At 40.4% G+C, this 20,536-nt stretch overlaps 1 protein-coding gene across 1 annotated transcript; it reads left to right on the forward strand.

The window, feature by feature from the left end:
• Window positions 1-6,230: 6,230 nt before the first annotated feature.
• LOC5515656 (synaptotagmin-7) lies at window positions 6,231-14,631 on the forward strand. The gene is made up of 4 exons (XM_001635717.3): window positions 6,231-6,407; window positions 7,079-7,866; window positions 11,631-11,745; window positions 12,800-14,631. Exons 1-4 carry the CDS (start codon window positions 6,362-6,364, stop codon window positions 13,108-13,110), a joined length of 1,260 nt encoding a protein of 419 aa, XP_001635767.2. The 5' UTR covers window positions 6,231-6,361; the 3' UTR covers window positions 13,111-14,631.
• Window positions 14,632-20,536: the final 5,905 nt, after the last annotated feature.

The raw sequence follows: 20,536 nt of genomic DNA on the forward strand, positions 1-20,536 counted from the left end.
CGTGTTTTCCCTTAAAAATCATCGGAGATTCTTACGTAATCGACCTGAAGTAAACTGGTGACAATGCGGCTTTAAGACTCGGAGAATTAGTTGATTGGCTTGTAGACGAGGTTTGGATTTGGTTCAGTGTCGTGGCGGACGCGATAGCAGACCTGCTTGAAAGAGTTTCAGAGAAAAAAATTTCAGAGAAAGGTGTTGTAGACGTCTGAACTTGGTTGTTAGTCAAAGTGGGCTCGGCAGTAGAGCTTGGTAGTGGAGGTGTGGTCGCTTCGCCTGTCATCACAACCGACAACCGTGGATTCTTGCATCAAGCTCTCGAGAGCTATAACATCTTCGGTTTGAGACGCAGTTTTTGTTTCAATTAGGGATTCAGAACTCTTAGGATCCTGGCAATCATCGCAACCATCTTTTTCGTTCTGCCTTTCCTTTGGACATGACGGCTGTTTCTCGATCCAACCGTCAAAACTAACCTCTTTTTTCCCACTAAAGTGCTCAAGCCCTGGAAAGTATTTCCGTTCTCAGCACGGACACAGTACTGCGAGATAGAGTCGCCGTTGTTTTTTTACTCCGATATACGGACAGTATAACGTTTTAAACGGGCCACTGCACAACAGTTTTAATGCCCCCTTTTTTACTTCTTCACAATGGACAAGACGTCCATTCTTTTTATCGTCTGACAGGGCTGTGTCAAAGACGAGTAGCAGGTACTTGGTAATAGACAATAGCAAGGACCTATGGACCGGAAACGAGTTGCCTTGAGTGACAGACCCAGCAAACTGGACGCTATAATAATAGCAAGGTCTTCCGATATGATAATAGCAAAGTCTTCCGATATGATAATAGCAAAGTCTTCCGATATGATAATAGCAAAGTCTTCTTATATGATAATAGCAAAGTCTTCCGATATGATAATAGCAAAGTCTTCCGATATGATAATAGCAAAGTCTTCCGATATGATAATAGCAAAGTCTTCCGATATGATAATAGCAAAGTCTTCTGATATGATAATAGCAAAGTCTCCTGATATGATAATAGCAAAGTCTTCTGATATGATAATAGCATAGTCTTCCGATATGGTAATAGCAAAGTCTCCTGATATGATAATAGCAAAGTCTTCTGATATGATAATAGCATAGTCTTCCGATATGGTAATAGCAAAGTCTCCTGATAGGATAATAGCAAAGTCTTTCGATATGGTAATAGCAAAGTCTTCTGATATAATAATAGCAAAGTCTTCCGATATGATAATAGCAAAGTCTTCCGATATGATAATAGCAAAGTCTTCCGATATGATAATAGCAAAGTCTTCCGATATGATAATAGCAAAGTCTTCGATATGATAAGCGTTGGTGGACTTATGTCGACGTCATCAACTAATGGCTTTTCCCATTGAAAAGGGGAATCAAACCAAATATAAAAACAATTAAAGCTTTTCGGAGAAACGTCTAATATTAATTTTTACTTTATATAAAAGTCGTGCACCTGCACGAGGAAACTGGTTAGGAAACTAATTTTTAAACCATCAAATAACTAGATGCCCGGAGAAGCAAATAACTCATTCATGTATGTTGTGTAGAATATAACTCATTCATGTATCTTGTGTAGAATATAATTTCTTCTATCCATCCACCTGGACAGGTATCAAAGAAACTGTAATCGCTTCGATACTTCCAGCAGCTTTATTCAATCAATCCACAAATTACGATACAAAAGTACGCAAAGTACGCTGGATCCTCGAACATGTGGTAATTGGGTGGTTTGTTTGGTTCGTTATCGTAATTTGGGATGACTACGGCTGTTGATTGACAAATAAGCCGATGCTTTCAATGGAAGCGCCCTTTTATACAGCGCCTTTTACCGACGTGTCACGTACCCAGAACTTGTCTTACTAGGAAACTTTTCCAGCGACTCTTCTGCGATAGTGACCTTTTGGAGCGCCCGCAAAGTACGCTGGATCCTCGAGCATGGTCGGTAGCTGAGCAAACAAGTCGCTCTTTCCCACTAAACACGACTTCATTATAAGCATTTGCTCTGGCTTCAGTCATCTTGAAATATCTGGCAAGGAACAAAGGGCTTCCTCTATAGCGCAAAACAAAGTCACTTGATCAATCAAACATTCAAAGTATTTGTCAGTGACGCGAGATGGACCGTTGTTAATTGAAATTCAGATCCCCCCCCCCCCAAAAAAAAAGGCCCAATCACAGCACAGCAGCTCCCAGCGTTTTGGAACTCAAAATTGTTATAAACTTTTCCAGCGGCTCTTCTGCGGTATTGATCTTTGGGAGCGCCCGCAAAGTACGCTGGATCCTCGAGCATGAATTACCATCGCTAAGGAACCAGTCAATCGACAGCCCTGCCCCCCGGGACAAACCGTGGAGGTAACGCGGTCATGCTAATTTACCGGGGGACAGGGGATTTAACAGATGCCCCAAACAGTCCGGGAAAGGGGGCGGGGAATTAACGTTGAACTCTCATTACCGTTTGACTCGTAGCTTAAATAAGCGAACGTACCTATATGATACATGATACTGTTATTATTCCAGTATAATTATATTATACAGAGCTCTTGTCCTTGTGATATGGTTTGTAATATACTTTTGTCTTTGCGCTGATTGTTCAGGACAATATTTTAAAATTTCATTCATTCCTGTGTTGACTGCCAAAAAAAAACACATTCCACAAAGTCAGCAGCCTCACATTCCACAAATTCAGTAGCCTATACAATAGAAGTATGGCTTTCGATAGTGGGACGTTATTGGAAAACACCGGGGCCATGTATTAGGGGGGCGAGGGGGTTTAACAGCGTCACAGGCCCCGGTAGCCGGGAAAGTAAAAGCATTTAACACCACATGAATGTTAATTCCCCCGCTACGTCCCGGGGGTCAGGGTGCCGTTGTTTCAATTGACTGGTGCATAAATCAAGCGAGTAACACTTTTAATCAAATATCGCCAATATCGTAGATGGAAAGTTTTCTTCCAATGCAAAGAGTGAACATTAAAACATGTCTGCGGGTGAGGATGGTGTTCAAATGGCAGGCAGGTGGACGAACTATACTCATAAAAAACCCTTTTTATCAGAACGTCCAGCCTGAGATTTCACCAAATTGTAAGAACATGATCAGAGGCTCAGATGGCAGAAAAATATTATGTTGTTGTTGTGATGCTATCTAAAATGCAGAATTAAATTGTGTTAATAATAAACAGAAACCATGAATATCATTGTTAATGTGATCATGTGTTTAAGTTTCTTTCCAACACTAATAATATTTTTATACAATGAAATTTAAGAACATCCAGTTGCGGATCTAGGGGAAGGGGTTTCGGGAACCACCCATTTGCGCTGCCAGAAACCAATATGTAACAGAACAAATTCCCCCCTCGCTGCCCCTTTGTCACTGAGCCAAACCCCCCTTATCGAAAAGCTAGATCCACCCGCGACATCCAAAATAATTTTTTGACCCTTAAAATCCTCCAAAACACGAACGGCCTAGGATCAACTGAAAATTTGACGTTCTCATTAAAAACGTGAGTATAGTTCTTTAAAAAAAGGTAAATAGACCAGAACACGACTTGCTCGTTACATTGAATTAAAACTCTATTTTTAGCAAATTTGAGTTTATTACGTGTACGCAAAATATATTGTAAGGAGCAGTTGCAGTTCAAAACGGTTCTGTTTTAATAAAGAGAGTTTCCTTATCAATACATATAGTGGTGAAATAGGTCGCATGATATATAATTATGCAGTAATAATAGATATAAATGGCACACATGATAACCACAGCAACAAGAAGAATGCAAGCACAACACACGAAGAACTCGTGAAGCACGGACTCGCATAACTTTTATAAGGGAGGGACTAGTAGAAAAGTGTGGGGAAACGGAGGGAGTTGGATGGCGAAAAGCAAAAAAAAGGAAACAAACGAATAAGCTTTCATTTATGCAGCAATCAAAAACATTCGTGCAAATCTGAGGTTTCTAGAAAAAAAGAAACCTCAGACAAAATGTCACCCCTTCCCCTTCCCTTTACTCTTCTAATGGTCTAAATGTTAGGCTTAAAACAGCGAAAAAAGTGCTCTTACATTACTCGTCATAGAGGCACAGAGGTGTGTGAGATTAATGGTCCCAGTCATCTTCTTCTTGGACATTAACGGGATTCAAAACAGAATTTGCCCGGGAGAATAAGACCTCTTCCTTCCAATCCCCTCCCCCCCCATATATGATGTTAAAAGGTTTTAAAAGAAGAAGGGGCCGGAGGTATAATAATTTTACGCGCATAGCCTCACAGTAGGAAAGTCAACCCCACAAAAAAATATTCAAAAAAGAAAGGAAGCGCCGCGGGGTTCAAAAGTAATCGAATTATTATCCCCGCCTAGATAGAGATCAACATGTCATTTGCCTTCTAGCGAAATTATGCGGTATCACCCAGCGGCACGTACAACAGTATAATCCGAAACACAAAGGCTTTATTCTTCAAGTATTTACGAAGGTATGAAGTGAAGGTATTCGCGGGCATCAAAGAGCCGTTGTCTGCCACACCTTTGTTACAAATAAGGGAAAGTTATTTTATTATCCCGAGGCGGGAGGGGGGGGGGGGGGGGGGGGGGGGGCGCCAAGATACTGTGAGGGGCCTCGAGGGGGGAAAAAACTCGGAGAAAACAAAGAAGCACCATTGGATTCTTTAAGTAACAATAACCGAGTAATTATTCTGCCTAGACCATAATACGCTAAAATATAGATCAATAAGTCATTATAGTCATTTGGTTCATTCGGTATCTGTTGGGCACGCAAAATGATGGTATCACAGCATGTAAAATATCAACAGTCTATGTTTATTTGAACGAATCTGAAAAACGTGTAGCTTGTAGCAATACGTTTAGAACAAAAATTACTTTTTATCTGAAAAAAAGGCTCGCCACAGGTTTTATTCAATTCATTATTCTAGCTTGGTTGTGTTATGTATAGATTAGTGAGTTAATAGTCATAATTGCGTCTAGCCAATTCCCATATGCTATTGGGAGGGTATTTAACGGATATATCAAGCCGTGTAGAAGAAAAGAAATGTCATCCACCCAGACGCGACACTGGGTTCAACTATCATTTACAGATCATTATTTTAGCTTGTCATTTTACAGATTAGTAATAATCCATTAGTCATGTTTCTATCCGTCTTCTTCGCTGAGCCTTTACCGTTGCCAACTCTAGGTGTTGAGAGAACCAAAACCAATCAAAGGCGAATAGATCATCTAGACAAAGTCAGAGCGGCGAGTGTGACAGCTAGAGCGAAGAGCTTTGACTGCATCCACAGGTAGCCCGTACTCTTTGGGCGGGTATTTAAACGATGGTTTTAACCAGCACGTGTAAAAACAGGGAATTCCCTAAGTACAACACTTTATACTTAGTCTCTTGTGCGTTTTTGTAAGGATACAGACTCTGTGGACCGACTTGGGGGGATGAGATGGGGATCAGGGGGCGGGCGAGCAAGTGGAGGGAAATTTCTTATTAAAGGATCGTCAAGTACATTTTTAACTCGTGAATGCTTTTTTTTTCATATTATCACTGCTAAAACACTTGAATCACTGTGACATACAACCCAACCTACGATATAAACGGTTCAATTCTTTCATTTTAGATTATATATAGAAATTATAACAAACATAAAACCAAATTGAAAATCAACGCAAATCGGATCCAGAATCTTTCAAAGCAGTAGATGTTCGAAGCAGATGAAATAATCCAAAAAGATATCGCTGTAAATAAATGGCTTTAGCACTTTTGCATACGAAACATATACTTATGTATCAATTGAGCTTATTTTTAAGATGACGTCACAATATTCAATAATAGATAGATTTCCTAGACCATGGACCCCATTCATTATTACTCCTTTAATAAAGTTAGGAATGTAAAGAATAGTTAACAAGACTCTTTACTTTACTGATCAAGTTTGATTAAAATAATGATTAGAATTGAAGTTTCCACAGAGTCATTACGAGCTGTTGGCTGCAAACCAGTGCGATTCCACTTCTTAATATTTTTTGCCAAAGTCTAGGCTGGGATACAAAAAACTTCTACAGATTATTTCTGTTATTACCATGGCTATTGTTCATGCTTTATTGGAATCTATAATCACGTTATTTTTCTCTTACCAGATACAAATATCTTAACCTGCCAATCAAATTTCCGTAACCAGGACAACTGACGTAATCTAATTATGCAGATTTCAAAAAGAACAAAAACAATAAGTGCTGAGCAGTGGCCAAAGCTATCAAAGCGTGGGTTGTGGGAAGGATCGGACACGACAGCGATGGAAGAAAAGAGGAAAACTTCACTAGATCCGACATAGGGCAATTGACCAGCCAATATGGTAGTTTTAATGGTAGCGAGTGGCGAGGTTCGTCATCAAAACGGTGAGCAATGTAGCTTATATCATGAAATATCCGTTGAAGTATTTCTAAGATAAGGAACCGTGAGTGATTAGTTTTAAAAGGCCAAACTTTAGGTTAATTACAAAGTCTTTTACTCAACACAAAGAGTGAGTATTGCCCGTGGATATCATTTATAATTCATGTTCCTCAACTTCCTGTATCGCGAGCAAGAACGTGTACGGTGAAACGATAAATAAATTCGCTTTGCGACCGTTTAAACTCTTACTAAAAACTTCTCGCATCGCTGATCAAGTATTTTAGAGTTGAATTAAATTGAGTGAAATTATGTTGAGATTATTACAACACAAGGATTTGTTCGAAATTGCTGATAAATGCCGTAGTGAAAGGTTTCGGATTGCCGCGGAAAGCCCTTCAACTGAACAAGTCAAAACCCCTTCAACTGTCTTTAGTTTTGGCGCTCGCATGGAATTCGATACACGCAAAGAAAGATAAAATTGATCCACAAAGGACTGCATCTGGACATGTACTTCTCATAATCAAATCTCATATTAACAACGCATATTAAAAACACAAATCCATTTTGTGTCATAAGAGAGGTCGTTATTTAACGACTATTATTATTAGCGTAGAAATTTACGCGTCTCTGAGCATACGACAGATGAACTAATATTTTTTTGCATTTTAAATTCCAGGAGAAATAACATGGGTTATCCCAGCAATCGCGAGCTTGGTCTCGTTGTCCATGTTCATAATTCTTTGTTCCTGGTGCAGAAAATGTTGGAAGACTTCGAAAGCTCAAGAAACCGAGATCGGCACTGAAACTTTTGATTCAAGCTCTGAATCACTCGCTTCAACACCCAAGCAAAAATACCAGTCTCTCTACACGGGCAAAAAGCCTGTGGGTAGCACCTATGACCCCATTTATAGCCATCGATCAGGCTACGATTCACCGGATTATATGCGTAGTACATTGAAGTTTAATCGCCCACCTTCGCAAGAATTCGAATTTCAGACTCCACAGCTGAATATCAGTAAAGTCGAAGTCCCGCCGGCACCTCCGCCACCCCCTGACGCAAGCTTGAAGGAGCAGTTAGGAAAAATATTCTTCTCTTTGACTTACTATTCCTCGGACTCTGTCTTAACTTTGAAGGTTCTCAAAGCGCAGGGTCTCCCTGCGAAGGACTTCAGTGGAACGAGTGACCCATTTGTAAAGATTATGCTCCTTCCGGATAAGAAACACAAGTTAGAAACCCGAGTAAAACGGAAGAATTTGAATCCAGTGTGGAATGAGGTGTTTACATTTGAGGGTTTCCCCCATAACAAACTAATGGGTAAGACATTGTACATGCAAGTACTGGATTATGATCGATTTTCAAGAAATGATCCTATTGGTGAGGTTGAAATACCCCTGGAAAATATCGATCTTGGTCCTGTTACGCTCACATTCACGAAGGATCTTCTGCCCTGCAAGAAAGATAGGGTGAGTATTCACATCGAAATTATATTTCGCCCCACCATCCTCACATATACCCACACCCCAAATATTACCCCCCGCAAGTGATATTGTATTTATTTATCCCCCCACACACACACCAATCCACACTCCAAACCCCAATAATTATCCCCCTTATACCACCGCAAGTGATGTTGTATTTATATTATCCACCCTTAAGCACCCATTCACACCCCAAATATTACCCCCCTCTTACCACCTCAAGTGATGTTGTATTTATATTATCCACCCTTAAGCACCCATTCACACCCCAAATATTACCCCCCTCTTACCGCCGCAAGTGATATTGTATTTATATTATCCACCCTCAAGCACCCATTCACACCCCAAATATTACCCCCCTCTTACCACCGCAAGTGATGTTGTATTTATATTATCCACCCTTAAGCATCCATTCACACCCCAAATATTACCCCCCTCTTACCACCTCAAGTGATGTTGTATTTATATTATCCACCCTTAAGCACCCATTCACACCCCAAATATTACCCCCCTCTTACCGCCGCAAGTGATATTGTATTTATATTATCCACCCTCAAGCACCCATTCACACCCCAAATATTACCCCCCTCTTACCGCCGCAAGTGATATTGTATTTATATTATCCACCCTTAAGCACCCATTCACACCCCAAATATTACCCCCCTCTTACCACCGCAAGTGATGTTGTATTTATATTATCCACCCTTAAGCACCCATTCACACCCCAAATATTACCCCCCTCTTACCACCGCAAGTGATGTTGTATTTATATTATCCACCCTTAAGCACCCATTCACACCCCAAATATTACCCCCCTCTTACCACCGCAAGTGATGTTGTATTTATATTATCCCCACACACACACACTCATCCACACCCCAAATATTACCCGCCTCTTACCACCGCAAGTGATGTTGTATTTATATTATCCACACTCAAGCACCCATTCACACCCCAAATATTACCCGCCTCTTACCACCTCAAGTGATGTTGTATTTATATTATCCACACTCAAGCACCCATTCACACCCCAAATATTACCCGCCTCTTACCACCTCAAGTGATGTTGTATTTATATTATCCACACTCAAGCACCCATTCACACCCCAAATATTACCCCCCTCTTACCACCTCAAGTGATGTTGTATTTATATTATCCCCACACACACACACACTCATCCACACCCCAATTATTACCCCTTTTACCACCGCAACTGATGTTTTATTTATATTATCTCCCAACCCCCCCCACCCCCCCCCCCGCCCCACACACACACCCATCTACACTCCACACCCAAATTACTAGCCCCCTTTTACCATGCAAGTGATATCGTATTTATATCAAATACGATAAACACCACCCCCTCCGTAACACACATACTCAAACCACCACTATCCTTCAATTTTATCCTCCCTTTCACCATGCAAGAAACCATAGGTATGCCTAGGTATGCACCATAAGGTGCCATCAAGAAGAAACAGCATAGTAAATCACACCCCACAAAATATTCCCACTTTATCTGGGACACCCCCTTACCCCATAACCATGACCGCCACCACAACACGCACCCACACAAACTATGACTTATCCCGATGTTTTTATTAAATTGATGTTTCTGCACTTTTAAACAGTTCGACGCTAAAATGTGACTCTGTCACAAATTAAACGGCCTCTGACAGCCGTCATTTTGCCATCCTAGCAAAGTACCAAGTGCGAAAAAGCATCCATTTCCATCGGCTGATTTCGGAAAGCCAATGCGATATTTCCGATGGAATTTGGTAAATAAAGTATGAAACTTTGTTTCAAATGGTTATTTCGAGATTTTGACATATTTTGTGCCTTCCAATATCAAATGAAAACAATAACAAAGGAATTGCTGACAGAAAGATCAAGATGGATTGAAAATTTGGTAATCCTTAGACAAGAGCATTTAATTATCCACTTTGTGCGGTCTTATCTGGCTGATTTTTCTGTTGAATAATATATACTTTCAGCGCGTCTCTTGTGTAGTCAATTAGTGCTAAATAAATGCGTTAAGAACTATTAATTATACTTGAAAAGGATTAAAGAACATACTTAAATCCCGAAGACGAAGAGAGGGTAACATTATTTCCATCAAAGCATCTCTTCATCGGCTCTTTTCGCTCTAGAATGTCTAGCTTTTTCTCAAGATGTGCAGAGGTTATCGGTTTTTTTATTAATACGGAAAGTGCGGGTTTTCGCTCTATTCGTGATTAAAAACACCACCAGTTATAAATATTTCAAAATTTTAACATTTAAGACCTTTTTATTTTGTTTCAGTCGATATATAATTAAGCCGGTTAAAGTTACGCCCGAAAGAATTCTATTCAAGCGATTTGTAAAATTTGTTATGGTGATATAACAAACGAGTAGTTATTTTATCACAAAACAAAATTTAATTTTGTTTAGACTGTCCCTTAGTCTAAACACACACACACACAAAATCATCATTTGTATATTTTGCACAACCAGAGATAACGAGCCGCGAAACCCGTGGAAAATTGAACTTTTTTATTTATGGTGCCAATTAGGTAGAAACATTACTCTTTTTTATTAAAAAATGCCTATTTTAAGCTTAGGCAATTTTCCACCTAGCATTTTAAGGCTGAAAATGTTCTTAATCATGTAAAAATGCAATAGCGTTAATTATTTTCTCACCGAATTTATTATATGGAACCTAGTCTCAATAAGGTAGAAACATAAATCAAATTACCCTTTTTTATAAGAATGCCTAATTTTCATCTCAAGCGTATAACAAAATGCAATGCTCAAGAGTATAACACAAATGATCAATAACAATAATGTTCAAGGTTGTTATATATGAACACAATATTATTCTATATTTTAGAAACGCATCACACTCAACAATAAAACAAAACAATATTCTTCACATTCTCGGGGACCCTGGGCGACGCGAGGGAGTACGCGAAGACGAAAGAAAGAGGGGAAAATACCTCTTTTACCCCTCATTCTTTTGCCATCCGCATCGCCGTGGTTCCCCGAGGATGTATTCTGCTGCTTTTTAAGCCTCGTTCTTATTGTGCTCATAGAATTTGGTATAAGGCTGGACCTTCTTATAGAAAAAGGTTATTATAAAAAAGCGTGTAAGATCATTGCCGTCGTAGCAGGCCTCGAATTATTAAGGGGGGGGCACGATACAGAAACTTTAAGAAAATAATGGGGGCACAGCCACGCCCCTACTGGTCATTTTCTTATAATTTTTGAAAATATTGGGGGAACACGTGCCCCTAGTGCCACACCCCCTCCTACTAGGCGTTTCCAGATAGTGCTTCCAAAACGCCAGAAAAGTGCTCCCAAAAACACCCAAAAAGTGCTTAAGAAGTGTTCCAAAATCAAAATAGTGCTCAAATAGTGCTCATTGGCGAAAAGAAAATTACCGTATATTTTTAATTTTTTTATAGATAAGTTGTGTTTTATTAAAATTTGGATAAAAGCCTAGTAGCCTAGTTTAGAAAATATTATTTGTAGTTAAGAAAACTAGAAATGTCTATATAAGACATAGTAACTTGGGTTAAAAAAGCTAGAAGTTGACTTATTTACCCAAAAAGTGCTCTCTGATCAAAATAGTGCTCCCAAACCCAAATTGCGTTAAAATAGTGCCGAGCACAATCTGGGAAGGCCTTCCTCCTACGGCCCTTGGTAGGCAAAAGGAGGCGGTGCGAAAGTTCTAATGGATTCTGTAACGTATATTTCATTTGTGTTTCAGGTGCCTCTGGGAGATCTCCTTGTCTCGCTAATGTACCAGCCTACCAACAACCGAATAATTGTGGTCGTGATGAAGGCGAATAAGCTGAAAGCGATGGACCTCACCGGCTCGTCAGGTATTCCTCCTTTTGATCTGAAGACACCGACTTAATTCTTTAACCCACTTGCCCCCTACCCCATTTATTTGATCTGAAAACCATACCCTAACCTACTCATTTGGTCTTAAAACAATACTCCCTCCCCCCCTTATATGATCTTAACACCCTTCCCCCCCCCCCCCCCCCCATCCAAATATTTTCTTCTGCATTCGGAAGGAATATAGTAAGACCCATGAAACCTTTCGGTCGCGGAACTTTCATTGTCCACATATGAAGAAAACCTTGTCGTTTTGAGGGACTTTTACCGAGGACTCTTAGTTTCTTTTCACATATCAAGCAAATTGAGCCCAAAATTGTCGTTTTTGCCAAACGCGGTCAGTTCCATATAAGAAAACTAATATATTCCTTATTTGGAAAATCTGCATGATTATTGTTTTTTTTTAGGTGAGCGTACCCCAGGGGCTTCGTAAACTTTATGACTTGTAACCAGAAGAGAAAAACAGTTACTGTGACCATCTTTAGTTAGTTGAGATGGTCCCTGAAAAGAAACTAAGTTTTCTCGGTACCAGACCCCCAAAACGACAACGTTTGCTTCATATGAGATGCTTTCTCTATTGACTAAAGATGGTCACAGTCTCTGTTTTTCTCTTCTGATTACAAGTCATAATGTTTACGAAGTACCTGCAGTACGGTAACCTAAAAAAATAACAAGAATAGTGCAGTTTTTCTAAATATGGAATATTTTAATTTCCTTATATGGAAGTGAGCGCGTTTGGCAAAAACGACAATTTTTGGCTGAATTTTCTTGTTATGATCCCTTCCAATTTACAGGGCCGTAGCAGGGGGGGGGCACCCCCCAATTTCAAAAATTATAAGGAAATGACCAGAAGGGGCGTGGCTCCCCCAATATCTTCTTAATGTTTCTGTATTGTGCCTCCAAATCTTACGTGGCCTGCTACGGCTCTGATTTGCCGTCTTCAATTATAATTTTTTTAATAGCTATTACGCTTCCCTACTCATTAACTTTTAAATCTTATTGATTATTAACTATGCCTCATATAACCTTTGTCAGACCCATACGTGAAAATGTACATCATGCACAAAGACCGTCGTCTCGACAAGAAAAAGACGACGATAAAGAGACGGACGCGCGACCCGGTGTGGAACGAATCCTTCATCTTCGATGTGCCCTTGGACAAGATCCGGGACCTTACCTTTGTATTCAACGTGATGGACTATGACCGAATCACACAAAACGAGTTAATTGGCCAGGTCATACTGGGATACCGCACCACAGGGAGCTCGTTAAGACATTGGACAGAAATGATGAATAACCCGCGGAAGCCTGTGGCGCAATGGCATCGGCTTCAAGACGCCCTTTAACTAGTTCCCTGGCTACACTCTTCTTTTCTTGGCACAGGAAACACTGGGAAGAATACTGTGTCGGAAGGCTTGGTTGCAAGGTTAACATGGGCTCTTTTCCGTCATTTTTAGCACAGAAATCTCGAGGGTTGTCTTCTCGGCGCAAAAATGCTCTTTTACAGCGACCGCAAAGCACGATGGGCCTCCCAGCATGCAGTGGTGGTAGCCCGAAAACGGATGTAAAGAAATACTTTCTTGTATTTTCAAGGTTTGGGCCAGGACCGGGTCACCCTCTTTTATTTATAGCATGTGTAGCTAGCTAAGAAGTTTGGCAATAACGACACACTGCGGTTCTCAATATTTTGCCAACTCTGGGAAACCAACAGTTTATTTTTAGTGCTGCTTTTTTTCTGGGCCAGCCCGTGGCGGAATGTTGTCGTAATTTGAAACTATTTCGGTGCTCGTCACAGGCTTACCATCCTAATGTTGTTATGCGCACTCCGCGTCTCGTTTTTTTTTTTTTCGTAGAATGAAGGTCACATAAACACTCATTACGTTGTCTTTGATGTCTGGAGGGAGATCAGTAAAAAGAAAAAACAATAACTTTAGGATGGTAAGCCTGTGTGGCCATATGGTGACCAAGGATTGATTACTGAACCCAGAAGGCGATTTAGGGGCCGTCCACAATAACACGTTTGAATCCGTATACTTTTTGATACGTTTAGGCCTTCCGTCCACACCAATCCAGCGAATCCAGATACTTTTAAAAACGCTGTCGAAAGTGAATGAAAATGAATCCGTATACTTTGGTCCGTAGTGTAGACGGTCGAATCCGTATCAAAAGGAAAACAATGGCGTCATATCGCAGACGCGCGCTGCTTTGAGCATGCGCATATCTTTCAGCGTTTTCAAACATTTGATTCCGTGTTAGTGTAGACGGCTGGATCCAGGCGAACACGATGCGAAAACGATAGTGTGGACGCGAACCAAGTGATGTGTTTCGGCGAAACGAATCCGGATACTTTTGAATCCGTGTTAGTGTGGACGACCCCTTAGCAGTTGGAAATACTCGGCGAAAGCTCTAGAATGATGAAAACCGTAGTACTAAGGTGACAACAATACTCGTATTTCCAAAGCTCAAAACACCTAATTTCGTTGATCCTTGTGTAGGATGATTGAGTCGATGATGAGAACTGCTTATGAACTACAAAAATCTGATAATGACCATTTCCAAGTTGAAAATATCTCCATCGTGAAAGCCAAATTATCCATGCTCGAGATCCAGCGTACTTTGCGGGCGCTCGCAAAGGTCACTACTGCAGACCTTTGGAAGCTCACCCAGAGTACGCTGGATCCTTGAGCATGCAAACTATCGGGAACGGGAAGTAATATTCTATAATAGCTGCATAATGATAAAGGAATATAGTGTAGCGTCTTATTTAAATCTGGCAGCATTATAATGTCTGAAATTTGTATGAACAATGTAAGAGAAATAAAAAGGATTGGATTTGGTATGAGAATAAATAATCCATCTTTGTGAAATACAGGGTATTTTTCCGTCTTGTCAATTTTCGGTTATTAATGAGATATGGCAAGGGCAACACAATATGGTGGTCAAACAATTCACACTCATGCCAAGTGCACACTAGTCACAGAACGACGCGGGCGCGCGCACTCTTATCTTCGTATGTTCAAGTGTGAATGGTTCAAAATTTCGACATAAACGCGACATAAAGACATGGACATAACGACAGAAGATAAACAAAACATGTTTTTTTTTTCTTTTATGTCGTTATGTCGGGCTAAACAGAGTGCGCGCGCCCATGTTATGTCACTAGTGTGCACCAGGCATAAAAACTGAGGTGTCACACAATGCCGCGTCGATTTTGATTAAGACTTAAGGCCCTGTCACACGTAGACTTTTCGGCTGCAACTTGTCTCGCAAAAAATATGTTGCAGGTCGCACGCGCCCTGTCACACGTGAAGTTTTCCTGCGGCTTGAAGCAATTTGTTGCAGAAAGTAGAAGAGCGTTCTACTTTTCGTGCGACTTTGAGAAATGCAAAACAAGTTGCAAAGGGGGTGTCACGCGCAAAAAAATACGCATGCGACCTGCCACAATTTTTTGCGAGACAGGTCGCAAGAGAAAAAACGTACGTGTGTGACAAGGCCTTTAGTATTGTCACGCAAAGCGCTTGTGCTTAGTATTGCCATGTCACGCAAAGCGCTGTACGTTAGATTTTAGCTTTGTCACGTAATGCACTTGTGCTTAGTATTTGAGCTCTGTCACGTAATGCACTTGTGCTTAGTATTTGAGCTCTGTCACGTAATGCACTTGTGCTAAGTATTTGAGATCTGTCACGATATGCACTTGTGCTTAGTATTTGAGCTCTGTCACGTAATGCACTTGCGCTTAGTATTTGAGCTGTCACGTAATGCACTTGTGCTTAGTATTTGAGCTCTGTCACGTAATGCACTTGTGCTTAGTATTTGATCTGTCACGTAATGCACTTGTGCTTAGTAATTGAGCTCTGTCACGTAATGCACTTGTGCTTAGTAATTGAGCTGTCACGTAATGCACTTGTGCTTAGTATTTGATCTCTGTTACGTAATGCACTTGTGCTTAGTATTTGATCTCTGTCACGTAATGCACTTGTGCTTAGTAATTGAGCTCTGTCACGTAATGCACTTGCGCTTAGTATTTGATCTGTCACGTAATGCACTTGTGCTTAGTATTTGATCTCTGTCACGTAATGCACTTGTGCTTAGTATTTTAGTTCTGTCACGTAATGCACTTGCGCTTAGTATTTGAGCTGTCACGTAATGCACTTGTGCTTAGTATTTGAGCTGTCACGTAATGCACTTGTGCTTAGTATTTGAGCTGTCACGTAATGCACTTGCGCTTAGTATTTGAGCTCTGTCACGATATGCACTTGTGCTTAGTATTTGAGCTCTGTCACGTAATGCACTTGTGCTTAGTATTTGAGCTCTGTCACGTAATGCACTTGTGCTTAGTATTTGAGCTCTGTCACGATATGCACTTGTGCTTAGTATTTGAGCTCTGTCACGTAATGCACTTGCGCTTAGTATTTGATCTCTGTCACGTAATGCACTTGTGCTTAGTATTTGAGCTCTGTCACGTAATGCACTTGCGCTTAGTATTTGAGCTCTGTCACGTAATGCACTTGTGCTTAGTATTTGATCTCTGTCACGTAATGCACTTGTGCTTAGTATTTGAGCTGTCACGTAATGCACTTGTGCTAAGTATTTGAGTTATGTCACGTAATGCACTTGTGCTTAGTAATTGAGCTCTGTCACGTAATGCACTTGTGCTAAGTATTTGAGTTCTGTCACGTAATGCACTTGTGCTTAGTATTTGAGTTCTGTCACGTAATGCACTTGTGCTTAGTAATTGAGCTCTGTCACGTAATGCACTTGTGCTTAGTATTTGAGCTCTGTCACGTAATGCACTTGTGCTTAGTATTTGAGCTCTGTCACGTAATGCACTTGTGCTTAGTATTTGATCTCTGTCACGTAATGCACTTGTGCTTAGTATTTGAGCTCTGTCACGTAATGCACTTGCGCTTAGTATTTGAGCTGTCACGTAATGCACTTGTGCTTAGTATTTGATCTCTGTCACGTAATGCACTTGTGCTTAGTATTTGAGCTCTGTCACGTAATGCACTTGTGCTTAGTATTTGAGCTATGTCACGTAATGCACTTGTGCTTAGTATTTTAGTTCTGTCACGTAATACACTTGTGCTTAGTATTTGAGCTATGTCACGTAATGCACTTGTGCTTAGTATTTGAGCTATGTCACGTAATGCACTTGTGCTTAGTATTTTAGTTCTGTCACGTAATACACTTGTGCTTAGTATTTGAGCTGTCACGTAATGCACTTGTGCTTAGTATTTGAGCTGTCACGTAATGCACTTGTGCTTAGTATTTGAGCTCTGTCACGTAATGCACTTGTGCTTAGTATTTGAGCTGTCACGTAATACACTTGTGCTTAGTATTTGAGCTCTGTCACGTAATGCACTTGTGCTTAGTATTTGAGCTCTGTCACGTAATGCACTTGTGCTTAGTATTTGAGCTGTCACGTAATACACTTGTGCTTAGTATTTGAGCTCTGTCACGTAATGCACTTGTGCTTAGTATTTGAGCTCTGTCACGTAATGCACTTGTGCTTAGTATTTGAGCTCTGTCACGTAATGCACTTGTGCTTAGTATTTGAGCTCTGTCACGTAATGCACTTGTGCTTAGTATTTTAGTTCTGTCACGTAATGCACTTGCGCTTAGTATTTGATCTCTGTCACGTAATGCACTTGTGCTTAGTATTTGAGCTGTCACGTAATGCACTTGTGCTAAGTATTTGAGTTCTGTCACGTAATACACTTGTGCTTAGTATTTGAGATCTGTCACGTAATGCACTTGTGCTTAGTATTTGAGCTCTGTCACGTAATGCACTTGTGCTTAGTATTTGAGCTGTCACGTAATGCACTTGTGCTTAGTTTTGAGTTCTGTTACGTAATGCACTTGTGCTTAGTATTTGAGATCTGTCACGTAATGCACTTGTGCTTAGTTTTGAGCTCTGTCACGTAATGAACTTGTGCTTAGTATTTTAGTTCTGTCACGTAATACACTTGTGCTTAGTATTTGAGTTGTCACGTAATGCACTTGTGCTTAGTATTTGAGCTGTCACGTAATGCACTTGTGCTTAGTTTTGAGTTCTGTTACGTAATGCACTTGTGCTTAGTATTTGAGATCTGTCACGTAATGCACTTGTGCTTAGTATTTGAGCTCTGTCACGTAATGCACTTGTGCTTAGTATTTGAGCTGTCACGTAATGCACTTGTGCTTAGTTTTGAGTTCTGTTACGTAATGCACTTGTGCTTAGTATTTGAGATCTGTCACGTAATGCACTTGTGCTTAGTATTTGATCTCTGTCACGTAATGCACTTGTGCTTAGTATTTGAGATCTGTCACGTAATGCACTTGTGCTTAGTATTTGAGCTGTCACGTAATGCACTTGTGCTTAGTATTTGAGCTGTCACGTAATGCACTTGTGCTTAGTAATTGAGCTCTGTCGCGTAATGCACTTGTGCTTAGTATTTGAGCTCTGTTACGTAATGCACTTGTGCTTAGTATTTGAGATCTGTCACGTAATGCACTTGTGCTTAGTATTTGATCTCTGTTACGTAATGCACTTGTGCTTAGTATTTGAGCTCTGTTACGTAATGCACTTGTGCTTAGTATTTGAGATCTGTCACGTAATGCACTTGTGCTTAGTATTTGAGCTCTGTCACGTAATACACTTGTGCTTAGTATTTGAGCTCTGTCACGTAATGCACTTGTGCTTAGTATTTGAGCTGTCACGTAATACACTTGTGCTTAGTATTTGAGCTTTGTCACGTAATGCACTTGTGCTTAGTATTTGAGCTATGTCACGTAATGCACTTGTGCTTAGTATTTGAGCTCTGTCACGTAATGCACTTGTGCTTAGTATTTTAGTTCTGTCACGTAATACACTTGTGCTTAGTATTTGAGCTGTCACGTAATGCACTTGTGCTTAGTATTTGAGCTGTCACGTAATGCACTTGTGCTTAGTATTTGAGCTCTGTCACGTAATGCACTTGTGCTTAGTATTTGAGCTGTCACGTAATACACTTGTGCTTAGTATTTGAGCTCTGTCACGTAATGCACTTGTGCTTAGTATTTGATCTGTCACGTAATGCACTTGTGCTTAGTATTTTAGTTCTGTCACGTAATGCACTTGTGCTTAGTATTTTAGTTCTGTCACGTAATGCACTTGCGCTTAGTATTTGAGCTGTCACGTAATGCACTTGTGCTTAGTATTTGAGCTCTGTCACGTAATGCACTTGTGCTTAGTATTTGAGCTCTGTCACGTAATGCACTTGTGCTTAGTATTTGAGCTCTGTCACGTAATGCACTTGTGCTTAGTATTTGAGCTGTCACGTAATACACTTGTGCTTAGTATTTGAGCTCTGTCACGTAATGCACTTGTGCTTAGTATTTGAGCTCTGTCACGTAATGCACTTGTGCTTAGTATTTGAGCTGTCACGTAATACACTTGTGCTTAGTATTTGAGCTTTGTCACGTAATGCACTTGTGCTTAGTATTTGAGCTCTGTCACGTAATGCACTTGTGCTTAGTATTTGAGCTCTGTCACGTAATGCACTTGTGCTTAGTATTTTAGTTCTGTCACGTAATGCACTTGCGCTTAGTATTTGATCTCTGTCACGTAATGCACTTGTGCTTAGTATTTGAGCTGTCACGTAATGCACTTGTGCTAAGTATTTGAGTTCTGTCACGTAATGCACTTGTGCTTAGTAATTGAGCTCTGTCACGTAATGAACTTGTGCTTAGTATTTTAGTTCTGTCACGTAATGCACTTGTGCTTAGTATTTGATCTCTGTCACGTAATGCACTTGTGCTTAGTATTTGAGCTGTCACGTAATGCACTTGTGCTTAGTTTTGAGCTCTGTAAAAAATGACAGGGACGAAACTCTCGCTAAAGTTTCTGCCGCTAGCGTCTCGAGCAGAGGTGGACTGAAGTGAAATGAGCGGAAGTGGTTCTAAAGCGTGACGTCACCTTTTGAAAATTCAACGGTAATAGAACCGGAAAAACCTTTGAAAATGGCTTCGGCATTCGACATCGTCAACTGGTAAATAAAAGTTTTGATTGTTGATAATATTATTTCTTCGCATTTTCCTCATACGCAAGGATTCAGGGCATAGGCACAGGAATAGGTTTAAAAATAGGAACAAAATATATTCCATAGAAAAATTCGAATAGAAGACAACCCGTAGAAACAAAGAGAAGTGTAAAACTTACATATTTTTCTTTGAAGAGTTTTTCCCGCGTCTCTTTGCGAGCAAAACAGGCATGAGCTGGCGCGATTCGCTTATGCAAACGGAAGTAAAAGGTGCTTTGATGCATCTACTTCCGTCCACCTCTGCCTCGGATGAAACGGCAGAATAAAGCCAGAGAATGAAAGGTTTGCGAGATGCATTATTGTGGACATGAGAACGTGTTTATTCATTTTTTAACATCACTAGCTTAAAAAGACATCTTTCTTCTATAGCTGTACGAATTTTGGGCCGATGAATTCGATCTAAAGATATTTTTCTGGCGTGTTTTCTAGGGCTGGTAAAAAGAGTTTCATCCCTTGTCTCTTTTTACTAGGTATACCGTGACACGGAAGCCATTGGAAAGAGCCAATGAGAGAGCGCCAGAAAGAACCGGGCGCCAAAAAAGTAGACAAGAGATTCAAACGTACACACGCACTGAAAATAATCAACAACGCAAAGCTAAAAAACAACTCTAACTTTATTCAAACTGTAGAGGTGAGCTCCCTGTGTTGTTTGATAAGCACAAGTGCATTGCGTGACAGGTCAGAACGACAGCGTAGGCTATGATCAAACGAG

This window comes from Nematostella vectensis, chromosome 15, assembly GCF_932526225.1.
Source record: "Nematostella vectensis chromosome 15, jaNemVect1.1, whole genome shotgun sequence".
Classification (NCBI taxonomy): Eukaryota; Metazoa; Cnidaria; class Anthozoa; order Actiniaria; family Edwardsiidae; genus Nematostella; species Nematostella vectensis.

Excerpts from the sequence above, each read along its gene's own strand:
- LOC5515656 (XM_001635717.3), top strand. The coding sequence starts at position 6,362 with ATGGTAGTTTTAATGGTAGCGAGTGGCGAGGTTCGTCATCAAAACG. Across the intron at positions 6,408-7,078 it reads CGAGGTTCGTCATCAAAACG|GAGAAATAACATGGGTTATC; the intron begins GTGAGCAATGTA and ends TTTAAATTCCAG. Across the intron at positions 7,867-11,630 it reads TGCCCTGCAAGAAAGATAGG|GTGCCTCTGGGAGATCTCCT; the intron begins GTGAGTATTCAC and ends TTTGTGTTTCAG.